Source organism: Pogona vitticeps, chromosome 3 (assembly GCF_051106095.1).
Source record: "Pogona vitticeps strain Pit_001003342236 chromosome 3, PviZW2.1, whole genome shotgun sequence".
NCBI classification, from domain to species: Eukaryota; Metazoa; Chordata; class Lepidosauria; order Squamata; family Agamidae; genus Pogona; species Pogona vitticeps.
The window spans coordinates 108,519,693-108,533,957 of NC_135785.1; the positions used below are offsets into that span (position 1 = coordinate 108,519,693).

Genomic DNA, 14,265 nt, shown 5'->3' on the forward strand with positions numbered 1-14,265 from the left:
CCTTTAGTTCCTGTTGCAATGGAACCCCACGTGGGGGGCCAGACTCAGAAATGGTGGTGGTGATGGAAATATTGATCAGGAACAGTGAGGGAATATTCAGGGAACATTGATTGGGAAGGGGTTTCTGTTTAGGGAAGTGTCCCTCTGTTGCCCTGGCTGCTCCTGCAAAAACACATTGCGCACAATGGACTTGGGAGATCCACGCAGCAGTACTGGTGATCAACACCTCCGTGACATTGGAATACCTACATTTCAATGTATCTTCCCATAGGAAAGAAAAGATATTACTCACCAGTAATATAATGGTGACATCCCCTGGTGACATACTTTTACCAGTGATGATTTGGGCACTGTTTTTTTTTTAAAGCGTGTGCTACAGTAATGGTGGCCACCTTCTTGGCTTCAGTTCTGAAAGGAGGGGGGCAGGTCGAGCACACAGGCAATCCCAGTAAGGAATGCACCAGTACAACAAAGGTACAAAATAACACAACCTTCCTGGCAATTGGGAAATGTTCCGCAGTTACACTGCTAGCGGACGAAATGTCCTGGTCTTGATTCTGCGTCACGTGACCAGGAAAATACTGACATAACTGGTGGATAACTACATAACATTTCCCTCGTGTGACAAGGGCCTTATTTAGCAATATTTAAAATCTGAAATTGCAGTCATCAGATGTCAAAAAATCATGATAGCTGTTCAAAAATCTTGCTATATTTGCTTGGAAATCAGATTCTGAAAAATGATAAAACTGGGCTTTATTCCTTGGTTTTTAAAGAAATTTTATGTATGCCTAACAATGAGAGGAAGGGAGATCTGCATTAGAATAGGATATATATTAAATGACTGCCCAGGGAGTAAGACCTGTAATTAAATTTGAGAATATGACAGAGGTGCAAAAAAAGAGAGAACAGATTCAAGGCTGCCAGCTAATGTTCTGAGCGTCCTTGACAGAAAGCATGCTGTAGAAGAAGCAGTAACAAAAGCATGCTCTGACATTGTGATAGTAGTTGTTTTAATAGATGCAGGGAGTGGTTTAAAAAGTGCTTCCTGATAATTTGGAGCTATGTTGTGTCTCTGTCCAAAGCTATATATTTAAAACAAGGTGGAGCTTTTCTGCTTTTAATTCCACATCCAACCTATTCTCTGGAGTCAAACATGGACCTTCAAATACCAACAGTAGTGCTGTGATAAATACATATATTCTTGTGTGATTGGTTTACTAAGCCCCTTAACAATGGTATCCATAAGTTGAACTGAAAAATGTTCCTTGGTCAGACAACAGCTTCAAGAAGTTGCGAACCTTGCTGGAGAATTTTGGGAACAACCTATCTTAAAAATTTAACTTTCTCTAGCACTGCCCATTGCTCTGCATTCTTTCCATTCTGTTTCTTTATCAAGAAGTGACCTGCAGGCAATTCATAGTTTAAATACTGTCCAATTGTTGTAATTATGTAAAGGACTGGGTTCATATTTGCACAACCACAAATGACCATATAGGCCTTTAAATTAAACCCTCTTCTGCTGTCATTTTCTGGTTTCCGTCAGAGTTGAAATTATGGACTGGAAGTTGCTTCCAACTTTTGGGTGGACTACATGCCAAATAATGCAAGAAATGCTTTGGGATCAGGATAGTTAGATTTGCATATTTTCTATTGACTACACAACCTACAACTCAGTGCAAATCAACCTGGAGTTTTCCCCGCGGTTTGCATTTTTTTTCATGTGTGGCTAGGCTTTAACTTTTGTGAAATCAAATCCCTTCACATCAGGTCACTCAGTGTGGTTGCTTGAGCCAATGTGGAAGTTTGTACAGTGGTGTCCCGCTTGACAATGACCCCGTTTGATGACGAAATCGCTTGACGATGAGTTTTTTGCGATCGCTATTGTGATTGCAAAATGATGGTTCCTATTTTTTTTCCCGCTTTTCGTTTTATTTATTTATTTATTTGATTTATATCCCGCCCATCTGGTCTGGTCGACCACTCTGGGCGGCTAATTGATTAGGTCCCTGCTTCGTGAACCGTTTGTTCGCTAAACGATGATTTTTCTGGTTCCACAAAATGGCTTCCCTTCGCAAAATAGCTTCCCTCCCTTCGCAAAATGGCTTCAGAAGACAGCGATTTTAAACAGCTGATCGGCGGTTCTCTATGGGCGATCTTCGCTGGACGATGAGGTATTTCCCCATTGCAGTGCATTAACTGGTTTTCAATGCATTCCAATAGGGTTTTTCCGCTTGACAATGATTTCGCTTAACAGCGATTTTCCTGGAACGGATTATTTTCGTCAAGCGGGGCACCACTGTACTTGTTCTGTTTGAAGCCATTCCATCCGGCTCCAGTAGCAATGAGAAAGACAGGGCACAGGGGAAACTGGCTGCCATTTGAGTCCTTTCCTCCTCAAACCTGGTGTCGGGGTCTGCTTGTTTTCCTTTCCCTTCCTGCTCTGTTTTTCTTTTTTTTCCCTCCTGTTTTCTTTTCTTTTTAGGCTTGGTGCCCTAATGCTAGTGCATCTAGGAAACGGTGGGGGGAGTAAGGAGTCAGCAGAGAAAGGAGGAGGAAATTATTTATCAGCCTTGCTTCCAGCTTGTTAGGGTAGCTATGCTTTTACCATGCCACCTGCAAATCTGGATGGCCACAGCAGAACCACATTAACAAGCTGTATCAAAGGCTGCTTGTGCCAATTTCCTCCTCTGTCTCTGTTGACTCCTTGTAGTCAAAGTATATTAACCCAGGGAAACCCAATTTCCCAGATATAACTCAACAGCAGATCTATTCACATTTTCCTGCTGTATAATTGCAACCATAGTGCAGTCCAATGAATCACCCCACTGAATTGTATGGGAATAAGAAGGTGGAAAATAGAGCCAGTAGACTCAAGCAGCACCTTAAAAAATGAATAATGAAGCTATGAATGTAGAATTCGGAGCTACTGTCATAATAAAAAGACAGCTTCATAGGAGGCAAGCAGTTTACACCAAGCTCTGCAGAAATAAATCTCTCTATGTAGGTTTCCCATCTCCTATCTCTTCACAGTTCGTGGACTAAAATACTAGTTTATATTTCATTCCTGTATTTGCTTTTTAAAAATGTAATATTTATGGAGGGGGGAATTACACAACTTCATTTTTCCGTTCAGAACACCAGGAAATGTGGAAGGGAAAATTTATACTTGTTAAAAGCAACATAATCATTTTGCCTTATTCACAAACATATGCAAATACTCCCACATTACAATGAAAATGGATACATTGATTTCATACAGCTTTTCCTTAATCTCTAGCAGGCACCTCAAGCTGTGCCTGCCCGATGGCTAGATCATTATTTTAAATGATAAAACAGCAGGACATGTACTATATGACAGCATCACTTTGCAAGTGCCTTTTTGAAGGATGCATGTCCTGGGGCCAACGAAGGAGCTCCAGAAACACTGCCAAAAACATCCAACAATTTATATTACTAGTTATGAACCAGCCACAGCAAGCTAACACCTTTCCTTAAATTTTAAAGGGGGAAACCTCCTTTTGAAGGGTTTAAATGTAACCTCACCCCTGCCACTTTTTAAATCTATATGCAAAAGAAAGGTAAGTGAACATTAAAATCCTAAAGAAAGGAACCACCATTACTGGGATAGCTGATGCTCTGTCTAACTGCCTGGATAGCTCAGTGGTTTAGGGATCTGGCTGTGGAGCCAGAGGCTGAGAATTCAATTCCTCACTGTGCCTCCTGTGAGTGGCAACAGCCTGTGTGGCCTTGGGCAAGCTGCACAGTCCCAGGGTGCCCTCCCCCCGAAAAAAGGAAGTGCTAAACCACTTCTGAGTATTTTCTACCTAGGAAACTCTGAAAAGAGTAGCTATAAGTCAGAACTGACTTGATGGCACATAAAAAAGATGCTCTCTCTCTGGCGGGTCTTGTTTAGACTGATGTAAGGGAGTCTTTCTCTCATTAGCATTAAATCTCTTGACACAGAGAAGGAATGGATGTTCTTTCACCTAGCCTAGCAGTGGGGAACTTGTGGCACTTTAGATGGGAGGCCACAAAAAGGAGGTAAAGAAATTACACCAATTTATAGTCGAGGCAGGCGAAGAAAAAAGGTTGTCCTTTCATCATGAAGAGGGGTAAATGTGCTTTTTTTTGTTTTGCCTGTGTGAATGAACAGTGTTTCCCATTAGCCCCAGCAAGCATAACTATTCGGGGGGACGATAGGAAGAAAACTACAAAAACATTTGGAAGGCCACAGGTTTTGTGATGTACACATAGGATTCCATGTGAACTGGCAGTCTGCACTCAAGCAAGTAATGACCAGACAACTGAGCTGGGAAGTAAATACGTGAATCACAAGGGGCTGCTACACTCAGAGCAGTTTGATGTATAATTAAGCAACCTTGTAAGACCCAGACAGAACTCCACTGGTTCCTTGTAACCACCGCAGAAAACATACCTGGAGGCTTGGGGACTTCCCAATCGAGCAAGTGTCAGCCTTTCGTTACTTGGGTATTATTTTTGGCCCTCATCTTTCCTGGTCAAAACACCTGGACTCAGCAAGGCTCAAAGCCGCCCATGCCATCCAAGCCCTCCTACACTTTACTAGGTCTAAAGGAGGCAACTTGGTTCCCCCCGCTACCGAAATTTTTGCCAAGAAACTGATTCCCCAAATGACCTTTGGGGCCGAAATCTGGGGATACACAAACATTTCGACCCTAGACGCCGCACAGAACACCTTCATTCGTTCCATCTTGTGTGTCCCGCGGAGTACTCCAGCCTCCTTACTTAGGGCAGAAGTAGGCCTTATCTCTGTAGCTGCCACCTGCCATTCAGCACTAGTCTGGTACTGGCATAAACTGTCCCAAATGAATGACACCAGTTTACCTAAGATCTGCCTTAGAGAACAACTGGCCAACCCCTCTCTTAAATCCTGGGTGAGTGCTGTGAAACAAATAACTGACTCCTATGGCATCGACTTAGATTCTTTAACCGCTCTTCCGCCCAAATGTGTGAAAGCTAGTCTCAAGGATACAATTCGCCTTTTTCATATTAGAAGTGACCTTTGCATCATCTCTAGCTCGCCCTATTCCTCTTCACTTCCACTCTATAAGTCAACTTTCGTCAGGGAAAACTATTTGACCTGGATAACTACATTTGCCCTTCGCAAGGCCTTTACCGCTCTACGTTTTCAATGTATGCCTTCAAGAGTGTTAGAGGGCAGACATGAGAATTTGCCCTATCACCTAAGAATTTGTCCTTGCCACCTTGGAGAAGTCGAAGACATCACTCACTACCTTTTGAGATGTCCATATTACCACTCCCCTAGATCAAGGTTTTTGGCAAGTTCTCTGACTTCCATCCAAGACAGACCTAATCTCGCCCAGGTCTGCTGGCTCCTGGCTGACATTAACGCCAATACCACCTTAAACGTGGCAAACTTTGCCTTGGCTGCAATTAACATTCGAGCTCGCTTGTTTCCTGTACATTTGTCTCTTTGATTCCTGTTTACGCCTTATTGTATTTTCTTTTTTTAATTAACTATCTCACCTGCTGCTTATTATTTTATTTTAATGTATTTTAATGACTTATAGTTGATAAATAAACACTTCATTCATTGGTTCCTTGTGTCATCTGACCCACTGTGAGTTTAGACCTGTAACTCTATTCTCTTTCTGTCTTCAGGAATGGAGCTGACACCACTAGCTCCCTTGAGCAAAGGGACGGGAGTTCCCCTGACATTTCAGAGTAAGGTGCATCCCCTGCTCACATTGTGGGCTGCTCCGGCTGAACCAAACTATAAAAGAAAGAACACCACTCAATGGTAGAATCAGTACAGTGGTGCCTCGCTTAGCGATGTTAATCGGTGCAGAAAAAATCGCTGCTAAGCGATAACATCGCTAAGCGAAAATAAAAAGCCCATAGAAACGTATTAAAACACGATTAATGCGTTCCTATGGGCTAAAAACTCACCTTTAAGCAAAGATCCTCCATATGGGCGGCCATTTTCGGTGCATCTTAAGCGAGGAAACACAGCGGGTGGCCATTTTGTTTACCCGGTGGCCATTTTGAAACCGCCGATCAGCTGGCCGAAAAGAAGGCTTTGTGACGATCGCTTCCCTGCGATCATCGCAAAGTGAAATTTCCCCATAGGGACCATCGCAAAGCGATTGCTTTTGCAATGGCAAAAAGTCCATCGCAAAGTGAATTCATCATTATACGGAGCGATCGCTATGCGAGGCACCACTGTACATGAAAGGACTAGTTTACAAGACCAGCCTTCCTCAACCTGGCACCTTCCAGATGCATAAGGCATAGCTCCCAGCATCCCTAACCAGCAGATCCAGGCTCTGCTTGTCAGGAATAATGAGAGTGATAGTCTGGCAGTAGATTACCGAAGACTGCAGCACAACTGTTTTCTGTGCTATAAATAACTTGCATTTCATCACATTGCAGCATGTTCCAGAATCTATTTTTGGTCTTGTCCACCCCTTTCCTATAGTAGGATGGGGTACAGCATTTTTCATCTATCTTCTGCTAAAGAACAAGATATGATGGAGGACAATGAAGACGTTCAGAGAACGAACTTTTCTTGTCCCCTCAGCCTCTTGATAGCCTGTTTTCCGGGGAGGTAGTTCAGCTGGGCCTCCCAATTCTTCACAGGGCTTCAGGTGGCTGTCAGGGAGGGGTGGGGAGAGATGACAGGAAATGTCCTTCTTCCAGATGCTGCCAGGAGATTCCCTCATCCCCCAAGAAGAAGAAGAAGAAGAAGAAGAAGAAGAAGAAGAAGAAGAAGAAGAAGAAGAAGAAGAAGAAGAAGAAGAGGAGGAGGAGGAGGAGGAGGAGGAGGAGGAGGAGGAGGAGGAGGAGGAGGAGGAGTTTGAATTTGGTCCCAAGACCTCAGACCTTGCCCAACCCTGCTTGGGGAACTGGCCATCTTTCTGTGCTTCTTCTGTTTCGTGTTGCTTTAGGCAACATGTGGTGGTCTATTATCCCATTAGAAATGTTTTCAAATACATTTCCCCCTTCCAAACCAAATCCATAGATCCAACAACTCTTTCTGTGGGAATTCTGCATTGCACTATCATCACTCACTCCTGCTTACCTGGGGCATCCAGGCACAGGAAGGAAGAATGTCAGGCACAGCCACAGAACCTCCAAGATCACCACAATTATCCATTCTGGCCAGTAAAGAATGATGTCTCTCACTGAAGCCCACCAGTTACCAAACTGTAAACAGAAAAGAATGCATATGTTTCAAGGCTTACAGTCAAGAAAATAAATTTGGCCACTCACATGTGTGGTCAGAATCACTCTTACCACTGAGACACTCTTGCTGGTGTACCTTTGTGTGAATCAATAGGAAACAGGTCTCTTAAATGCAGGAAGAAGCCAATACAATCATTGGCTGCTTCCTTTTGCTTTCACTTACAAGATTTACACACTCACATACTTACCCTGAAAATGGCAATCATTAACCTGAAAATGGCAGAACACACTTCGCTTTTGGATAGCAATCACAAACACACTTCCTATGTAACAAAGGTAGTGTTCATTAAAAAATACAATGGTCAGAACCCTTTTGTTTACTTACATCAGCATAAGTGCAATTATGTAAATCACAATGGCAAATTGCTGCCATTTAATGAGTTGCTGTTCACATTTCTGGTCACATACTAAGTCGCATAGACCAGATGGACAGGATGCAAATCAAATAAATAAATAAATAAAGATAAATTGCATGACCAGCATGCAATCAGTAATGTGAGCAACAACTTATTAGTTAGCAGCAGTTCACCACCAGCATTTATGTAATTACAGTAATGCTGGAGTAAATAGACCAAAGGGTTCTGGCAAACATTCCCTCTAATTTTCCACGAGTATGGGGTTCCAGCTGCAATTGAAAACAAATGGGCAGCAACACCAGCTCAGCAACACTGCATGGCCCCAATGCAGCATTGCACACACACTCGCCTATGCAGATTAGAGGGAACATTGGTTCTGGTCATTAAGACAGAAAAAAGAAGAGAAATCTTAATTTTAGCTAACTAAAATGGAGATGCAGGGAGGCATAACTGCCCCTCCCCTCTTGAGAACAAAAGCAAGATGTCTCCTCTGTCCCTCCCAAGAGCGGGTCAAGACAGAAGGAAATGAAGCGATATCCACAACCCTAAGAACATCAATTTAGGTTGAAAGAAGGTCAGGATAGGTCAAAGCAGATAAACAACAGTCTAGGAAGACTGAGGAGGTTTTTCTCTTTAAGTCTACTTTCCTCCGTGGAAAGACAAGTACCGTATCTTCATCAGTGAATGCTGAATTGCACCCAGACACTTCCAACAGCACATGCAGTAAAGTCCACCGTTCAAATTATTCATAGTGGTTGCTGCTATGCTCTCAATCCCAGATATCTGTAGCAGGACAGAATTTTGTTCAGTCAGTTGTTGTTGTTGTTTTTTAATAAGAGAATTCCCAAATCCACATATTCTTCACAGATGCAATGGCAAGGACTTCACATTTTAAAGAATTCAAATATGGGGGAAAACAAATCTGAGAGATTTGCCCATCCAGGTCAGAGACTTTGAATGCTAAAGCTCTTCAAAATCTGGATTTGAATGTATGTGCATTTGTTGCACTGCGTTTGGGTCGCCATCTCTTCTTTCTGTCAGGCTCCTCATTTGCATCACTAAGAACAGATGAGACTTTTGGGAAATCACTGAGTTTGTTTAGGTCATTTTAAATAAATTATGTACCTATATAAAGAGACTGGAACTGGCTGTACTTGAGGAGGAGGAGGAGGAGGGAGGACAAAGCAATGCTGACACAGTGATGCATTCCTGCTTTGTGTATAGCAAAAAAAAAAAGCTTGAGTGGGCTGCATTCTTGGAAAGATGCACAGTGTAAACTCTCCCTGAGTCAGGTTTCTCACAAGAAGCATAATTTGTTTACTTCACTGATACTTCATCCTTGTTGTTGCTCGATCCTGATGACTGAAGCTTTCTTGCTTGACACAGTTCCCCAATTCAGTCCTGAAGAAGGTACCCAAAACTATGTGGGAGAGGGATTTAGCCACAGGTATAGCTAAGGGAGCTGTTTTTATACACCAACTGTCTACTGGAAGGTACCCTTAATGTTCACTTTCAACAAGCACTGTCCTTTCCTGAAAACTGAGAAGTGAGTCATGTGTGAATCAAATGAGATTAGAAGGAATCTTTTTGAAGGTGAAATGGAGGTAGCATGTAGGAAGGAGACAGGATATGAGACCTCAGTTTTTAAACCTACCTGTAATTCCAAATTTTCTAAGGTTTCATTACATAAGATATAAATGATTTGATATATAGTACATAAGTCAAGGCATAGGAATATGTGGGCCTCTAGACCAGCCATTCTCAACCTTTTTTTTTTTTTGTCACAGTCATAAACACAATATGAAAAAATATACAGGCTGAATCAGGACTGTATAAGTCACACAGTGAACCTTATGTGGTGCGTGAAGAATTGTTCCCAGTCTGTGCCCCCCTCCACACTGTCTTCAGTGTGGAAGGGATTGTCACACTCAAATTGGCCTTCTCAGCCACACTAGACACCGTTCCAAGACCTCTATTCAGAACATGTTACTATAATCTCTTGAGACTGAAGGACGACTACCTGTTGCTCCCTTCAAATGTGCCGAGGTGTCCCAGGGTCGCCCATTGAGAGTGGTTACTCTAGATATTGCTGGACTGCAGCTCCTGTAATCCTTCACCCTATACTTTGCTAATTTTGCTAACTATGCGGCAGCAGCTCCTCGCCTCTGGAACAGCCTTCCTCCGGAGATTCATGTGGCCCCTTCACTGGGTATTTTTAAAAACCAATCAAGAACTTGGATGTTTACGCAGGCCTTCCCACCAGTTAATATTTGACTTTCCCTTCTTTATTTACTTTTTGCTACAGTATTTCCTTTCCATCTTGAAGAACTTGCTTATTGATGTAAACATTTCTTGTTATACTTATATGTTGTTTTTATGTGTTTGGAAGCCACCTAGAGTGGTCGTAATAAATAAATAAATAAATATGCCTGATGGGAATTGTAACTGGTCAACTCTTAACACAAACATATATGTGAGTACTTATTAGAAAATTGTTACCCAGCAGCCCGCAAAAGGTTCCATTGAATCACTGAGGCTGCCATTTCTATACTTAGTTCATCAGTGACGTATTTGTCATTATTAGCAGATCATTATCACTATTAAAAATATACAAGTATCTGGTCTATAAATATGTTTTTAAACCAAATGTAAAATTGAGGCATACAAATTTGTGATAAAAGGAAATGGATAGGGCTTGCAGGAGGCAAGGAATGAGGTCACTCTGTTTGGCAGTAAAGAAATGTATAGTATCTTCCTAATTAATGTCTTGCCATTTTCAGAATGGGAATCAATGGGAACATTTCTTCTGCACAGACTGAAGACAGACATAACCTTTGAACACTGGCCAAGTCACATCCTTTACTGTCAGTGCAATCCCAGTTTCGCAACTTGGCTTACTCATATCAAGATGTCAAACAAGGGCTTTTCCTCTGTGATGCTCTGAACTAATTTTTGGAAAGCCAAAATTATGTGTACATGTTTCATGTAGTCCCATTGTGGTTTCCAGACAAACCTGTGCTTCTTCTTTTCTTTTTTCTCTTTAATATTTCAACCATCATCCTGAACTGTAATGTTCCTTCAATATACAGAATTATTTCACAATCATGTGATCATTGTTATTGTTGTTTTGTTACAGTATGTCTAATTAGATAGGTGTTCTAATTTGGGGGCCATATACCATATCTAAATGCTAGGCATGCAGATGTGAGCAGAACTGTATATATAGTAAGTTGCAGCAGGCCACCATCTATTAGTCAGTTTAGAAGACATATGTTAGTACACAGGTTCTACCTAGCTGGCAAAAGTTGTCAACATAACACCAGGACCACTACTTCTCATCTATCTTGTTTGAAAAAGGTGGCTGTCAGAAAGATTATACATTAGTAAATGTTTATGCACCGAATGTGAATCAAGGAGAATTTTATAAAACTGTTGTTAAAGAGATGGAGAAGGTTAGAAAGAGATATGTGATTATGGCAGGAGATTTTAATATGGTTTTAGATAAGGTAAAGGATAAAACTGTATGTAAAAAAGATGAGCTGAATAATAGAAGTACCCTATTCAGTAAGATATTGAAAACTACGGATTGAAAAGATATATGGAGAGAACTGAAGGGAGATGAAAGAAGGTTTATGTATTATTCCTCTGTACATAATACAGTGGTGCCTCGCAAGACGATTGCCTCATCGGATGAAAAACTTGCTAGACGAATGGGTCCGGTGAGGTTTTTGGTGCCTCGCAAGACAATTGTTCCTATGGCCATTTTTTGCACGACAAACGTTGCCCTTTTTTTTGTTTTTTGTTTGTTTTGTTTTTTGGGTGTGTGTGTTCAGCACCATTTTTGAAGATCACACCCTTTTCTCCTGCCTTCAGCAAGCCTCCAGACCGAAAAAGGCTTTCCCCCCCCTTTTTCCATTCGGTGCCTTACCAAAGGCAGGGGAAAAGGGCACGATCTTCAAAAATGGTGCTGGGCTAGCCTCTGCAAGCACTGCTCGCCGCTTGAAGGGACCCCCACCAGTCTTCTGATGGTGCAAGGGAAGCCCCGGGGGACCTCCTAAGGTGGCGATCCAGGCAAGGGGCCCCCTCACCAGTCCTCTGATGGTGCTTCCCTAGCTCCCTAACTGGTAAGTGACTTTTAAAAAAAAATCCCATAGGAACACATTAATTAAATTTCAATGCATTCCTATGGGAAACCACAGCTCGCAAGACAAAAATATCGCAAGATGACATTAACCCCAGAACAGATTAATTTCGTCTTGCGAGGCACCACTGTAGTTATTCAAGAATAGATTTTATGTTTATATCTCAAAATTTAATTTCTAAAGTAGCAGATACAAATATTAATGTGATAAAAATAACAGATCATGTGTTGATGATGATGGAGATGAAAGTTAAGAAAGATTACAGAGAAGCTAGAAGATGGAGAATAGATTCCAATATTTTTCAGTATACAGATGTAATGGATAGAGCTAAGAAAGAATGAATGGAAATATGGTCAATAAATGAAGCAGGTGAGAGTAAAATAGGAGTGTTATGGGACATTATGAAAACAATTATGAGCGGAATTGTCATAAGAGAATTATGTAGAATAAAAAACTAAGAGAAGAAAAATATATAAAAAAGAAGAATCATTCAAAGATTTAGAAAGTAAATATTTTATAGGTAGAGATAATAAGAAATTATTAAAGATTCAAGCTAAAAGGAGTTAGAAAGCACAGAGTTAGAAAAGGTCCAGAGGGATTTTATATACTCGAAGAGTAATTTTTGCAAGTATAGTAATAAAAACTCAAAGCTTCTAGGTAGGGTAAATCAAACTGAAAGATAAAAAAAACAGAATTGGAGTGATCGGAGATAAAACAGGAAAGAATTGGAGCCTAATGAAGGAGAAATTAATGATATTACAAGAATTTTACCTAAATTTATATAAAGGTAATAGTACATCGGAAAATGAGGGTTTTACGATTTATGTCAGTGAGAATAAGAGAAAAAAAATTCAAATTGGGTTTAAGATGGTATTTGACACCAACAAAGTTGAATAAAATTAATGCTAGTTACCTGAATGTCTGTTGGAAGTGTGAGAAGGAAATTGGTACATACTTTCATACGTGGTGGGAATATGAAAAAGTAATTTTTAAAGAACTAAATGACATATGTGAAAAAGATATAGAATTTAATCCTGAGATAGCTCTGTTATCAATATTTGAGAATGTGGAATATGATAAGATGACTAGAGAATTGATTACCAATTTATTAACAGCAGCCAGATTAATAATAGCTAGGAATTGGAAATCAAAGTCTGAATTTTGAATGGAAGAATGGTATATTGAAATACGGAACATTGCTATAAATAAGTTAACTTGTAACTTAAAGATTAAGAAAGGAGAGATGAAAAAGAATAATTTCTATGATACATGGGGCAGATTTCTTGAATATGTGCTAACAAGAGGAAAAGGGAAAGCTCCAAATCAAGAATCAATGCAGTTCTGGAGAAGAGGACAATAAAGGAAGATTAAAGATAGAGGAAGAAGAGGATTACTACAAGAGGTCCCGACTATAGTAGTGGGGAACACAGTTGATTTGTATTTTGGTTTATGTATTTTATGTTTATGTTGTAGTTTAAGAAAAATAAAAAGAAGAAAAGAAAAAGGTGGCTGTCAATTCTGTTATTATGGGAGGAAGTGACACTCTCTCCACAGATTTATATTACTATCACCATCAGTGAACATTAATATCCAGTTTTCCAGGTGGCTCAAGACCAGAGTAAGGAAGAGCCCTACCCCAACATTTTGTTTGCTCAGATCTTAAATGGCCACTGCTTTCCATTAATATGCTGATGGCAACAGATGCATTCCATGGTGGAAGGAAAATCAACCCAGTGGAGGGAACCTGAGGACTAGTATTTCCTTCTGTTCTTGGAAACTAATGTAGTGGTTACAGAAGGGCTACAAATATGGGTAGCCTGAGCCTTGCCCCTTTTTGTTTGCTGAGAGAGACAATTTCCTATGGGGTAAATTCAGATGCCAAAGAGTAGTAATTCTTTATACACTTAGAAACAACATTTAATAAAAAACGGTGCCTTGTCCTTTCCTAGTTATCTCTTTTCTATACTAAAAAGGCCAAAACATTTTTGCCATTTTCTCATGGAGCAGGTTCCCTCAACCCCTTCATAATTTCCCATTCCCCACAAGCAATTTCTTAGTAGATGACAGAAAGCAACCAGCAAAACTCTTCCTGACAGACAGTGCTTCCACTTCCAGGCTTTTACTGTGTAATTGCACCGCTTTTCACAGAATTTTAAGGGAAGTTTTGATATGATCGTATTCTTTTATAGCCTTCTTGAGTGTCCCCACTGCTGCTGCTTCTCTTTCTGTTGTTGCTGCTGTTTCTTTTCTTATTAGCCAAACAAACAAATAAAAAGCAATAGCTGCACAGCTCCTTCTGAGCTGTAGCTGTAGGAATGCTTCATTTGTAAGTAAACCAACTGTCAGTGGTAGCAATGAATGACAGTATAGGTAATTAGTTAGAGTTACAGTTCTGTAATTCTTAGACTAATTAGTTCTCAGTAGTTACATTATTTAAAAGAAATACTCTTATATCTCATTATTCAGAAGTAACTAAAACAGATGCTTCTAGTTACTTTTTCATTAAAGCCCCCACAATC

The 14,265-nt window shown here is 40.6% G+C and overlaps 1 protein-coding gene across 1 annotated transcript in view; it reads right to left on the reverse strand.

The window, feature by feature from the left end:
* LOC110083669 (heparan-alpha-glucosaminide N-acetyltransferase) overlaps positions 1-14,265 on the reverse strand; it is a 114,526-nt gene that overhangs the window by 65,394 nt on the left and 34,867 nt on the right. Inside the window, exon 8 of the mRNA XM_020802279.3 lies at positions 7,085-7,209. Coding sequence (XP_020657938.3) covers positions 7,085-7,209 — 125 coding nt within the window. The remainder of the gene's footprint in view (positions 1-7,084; positions 7,210-14,265) is intronic.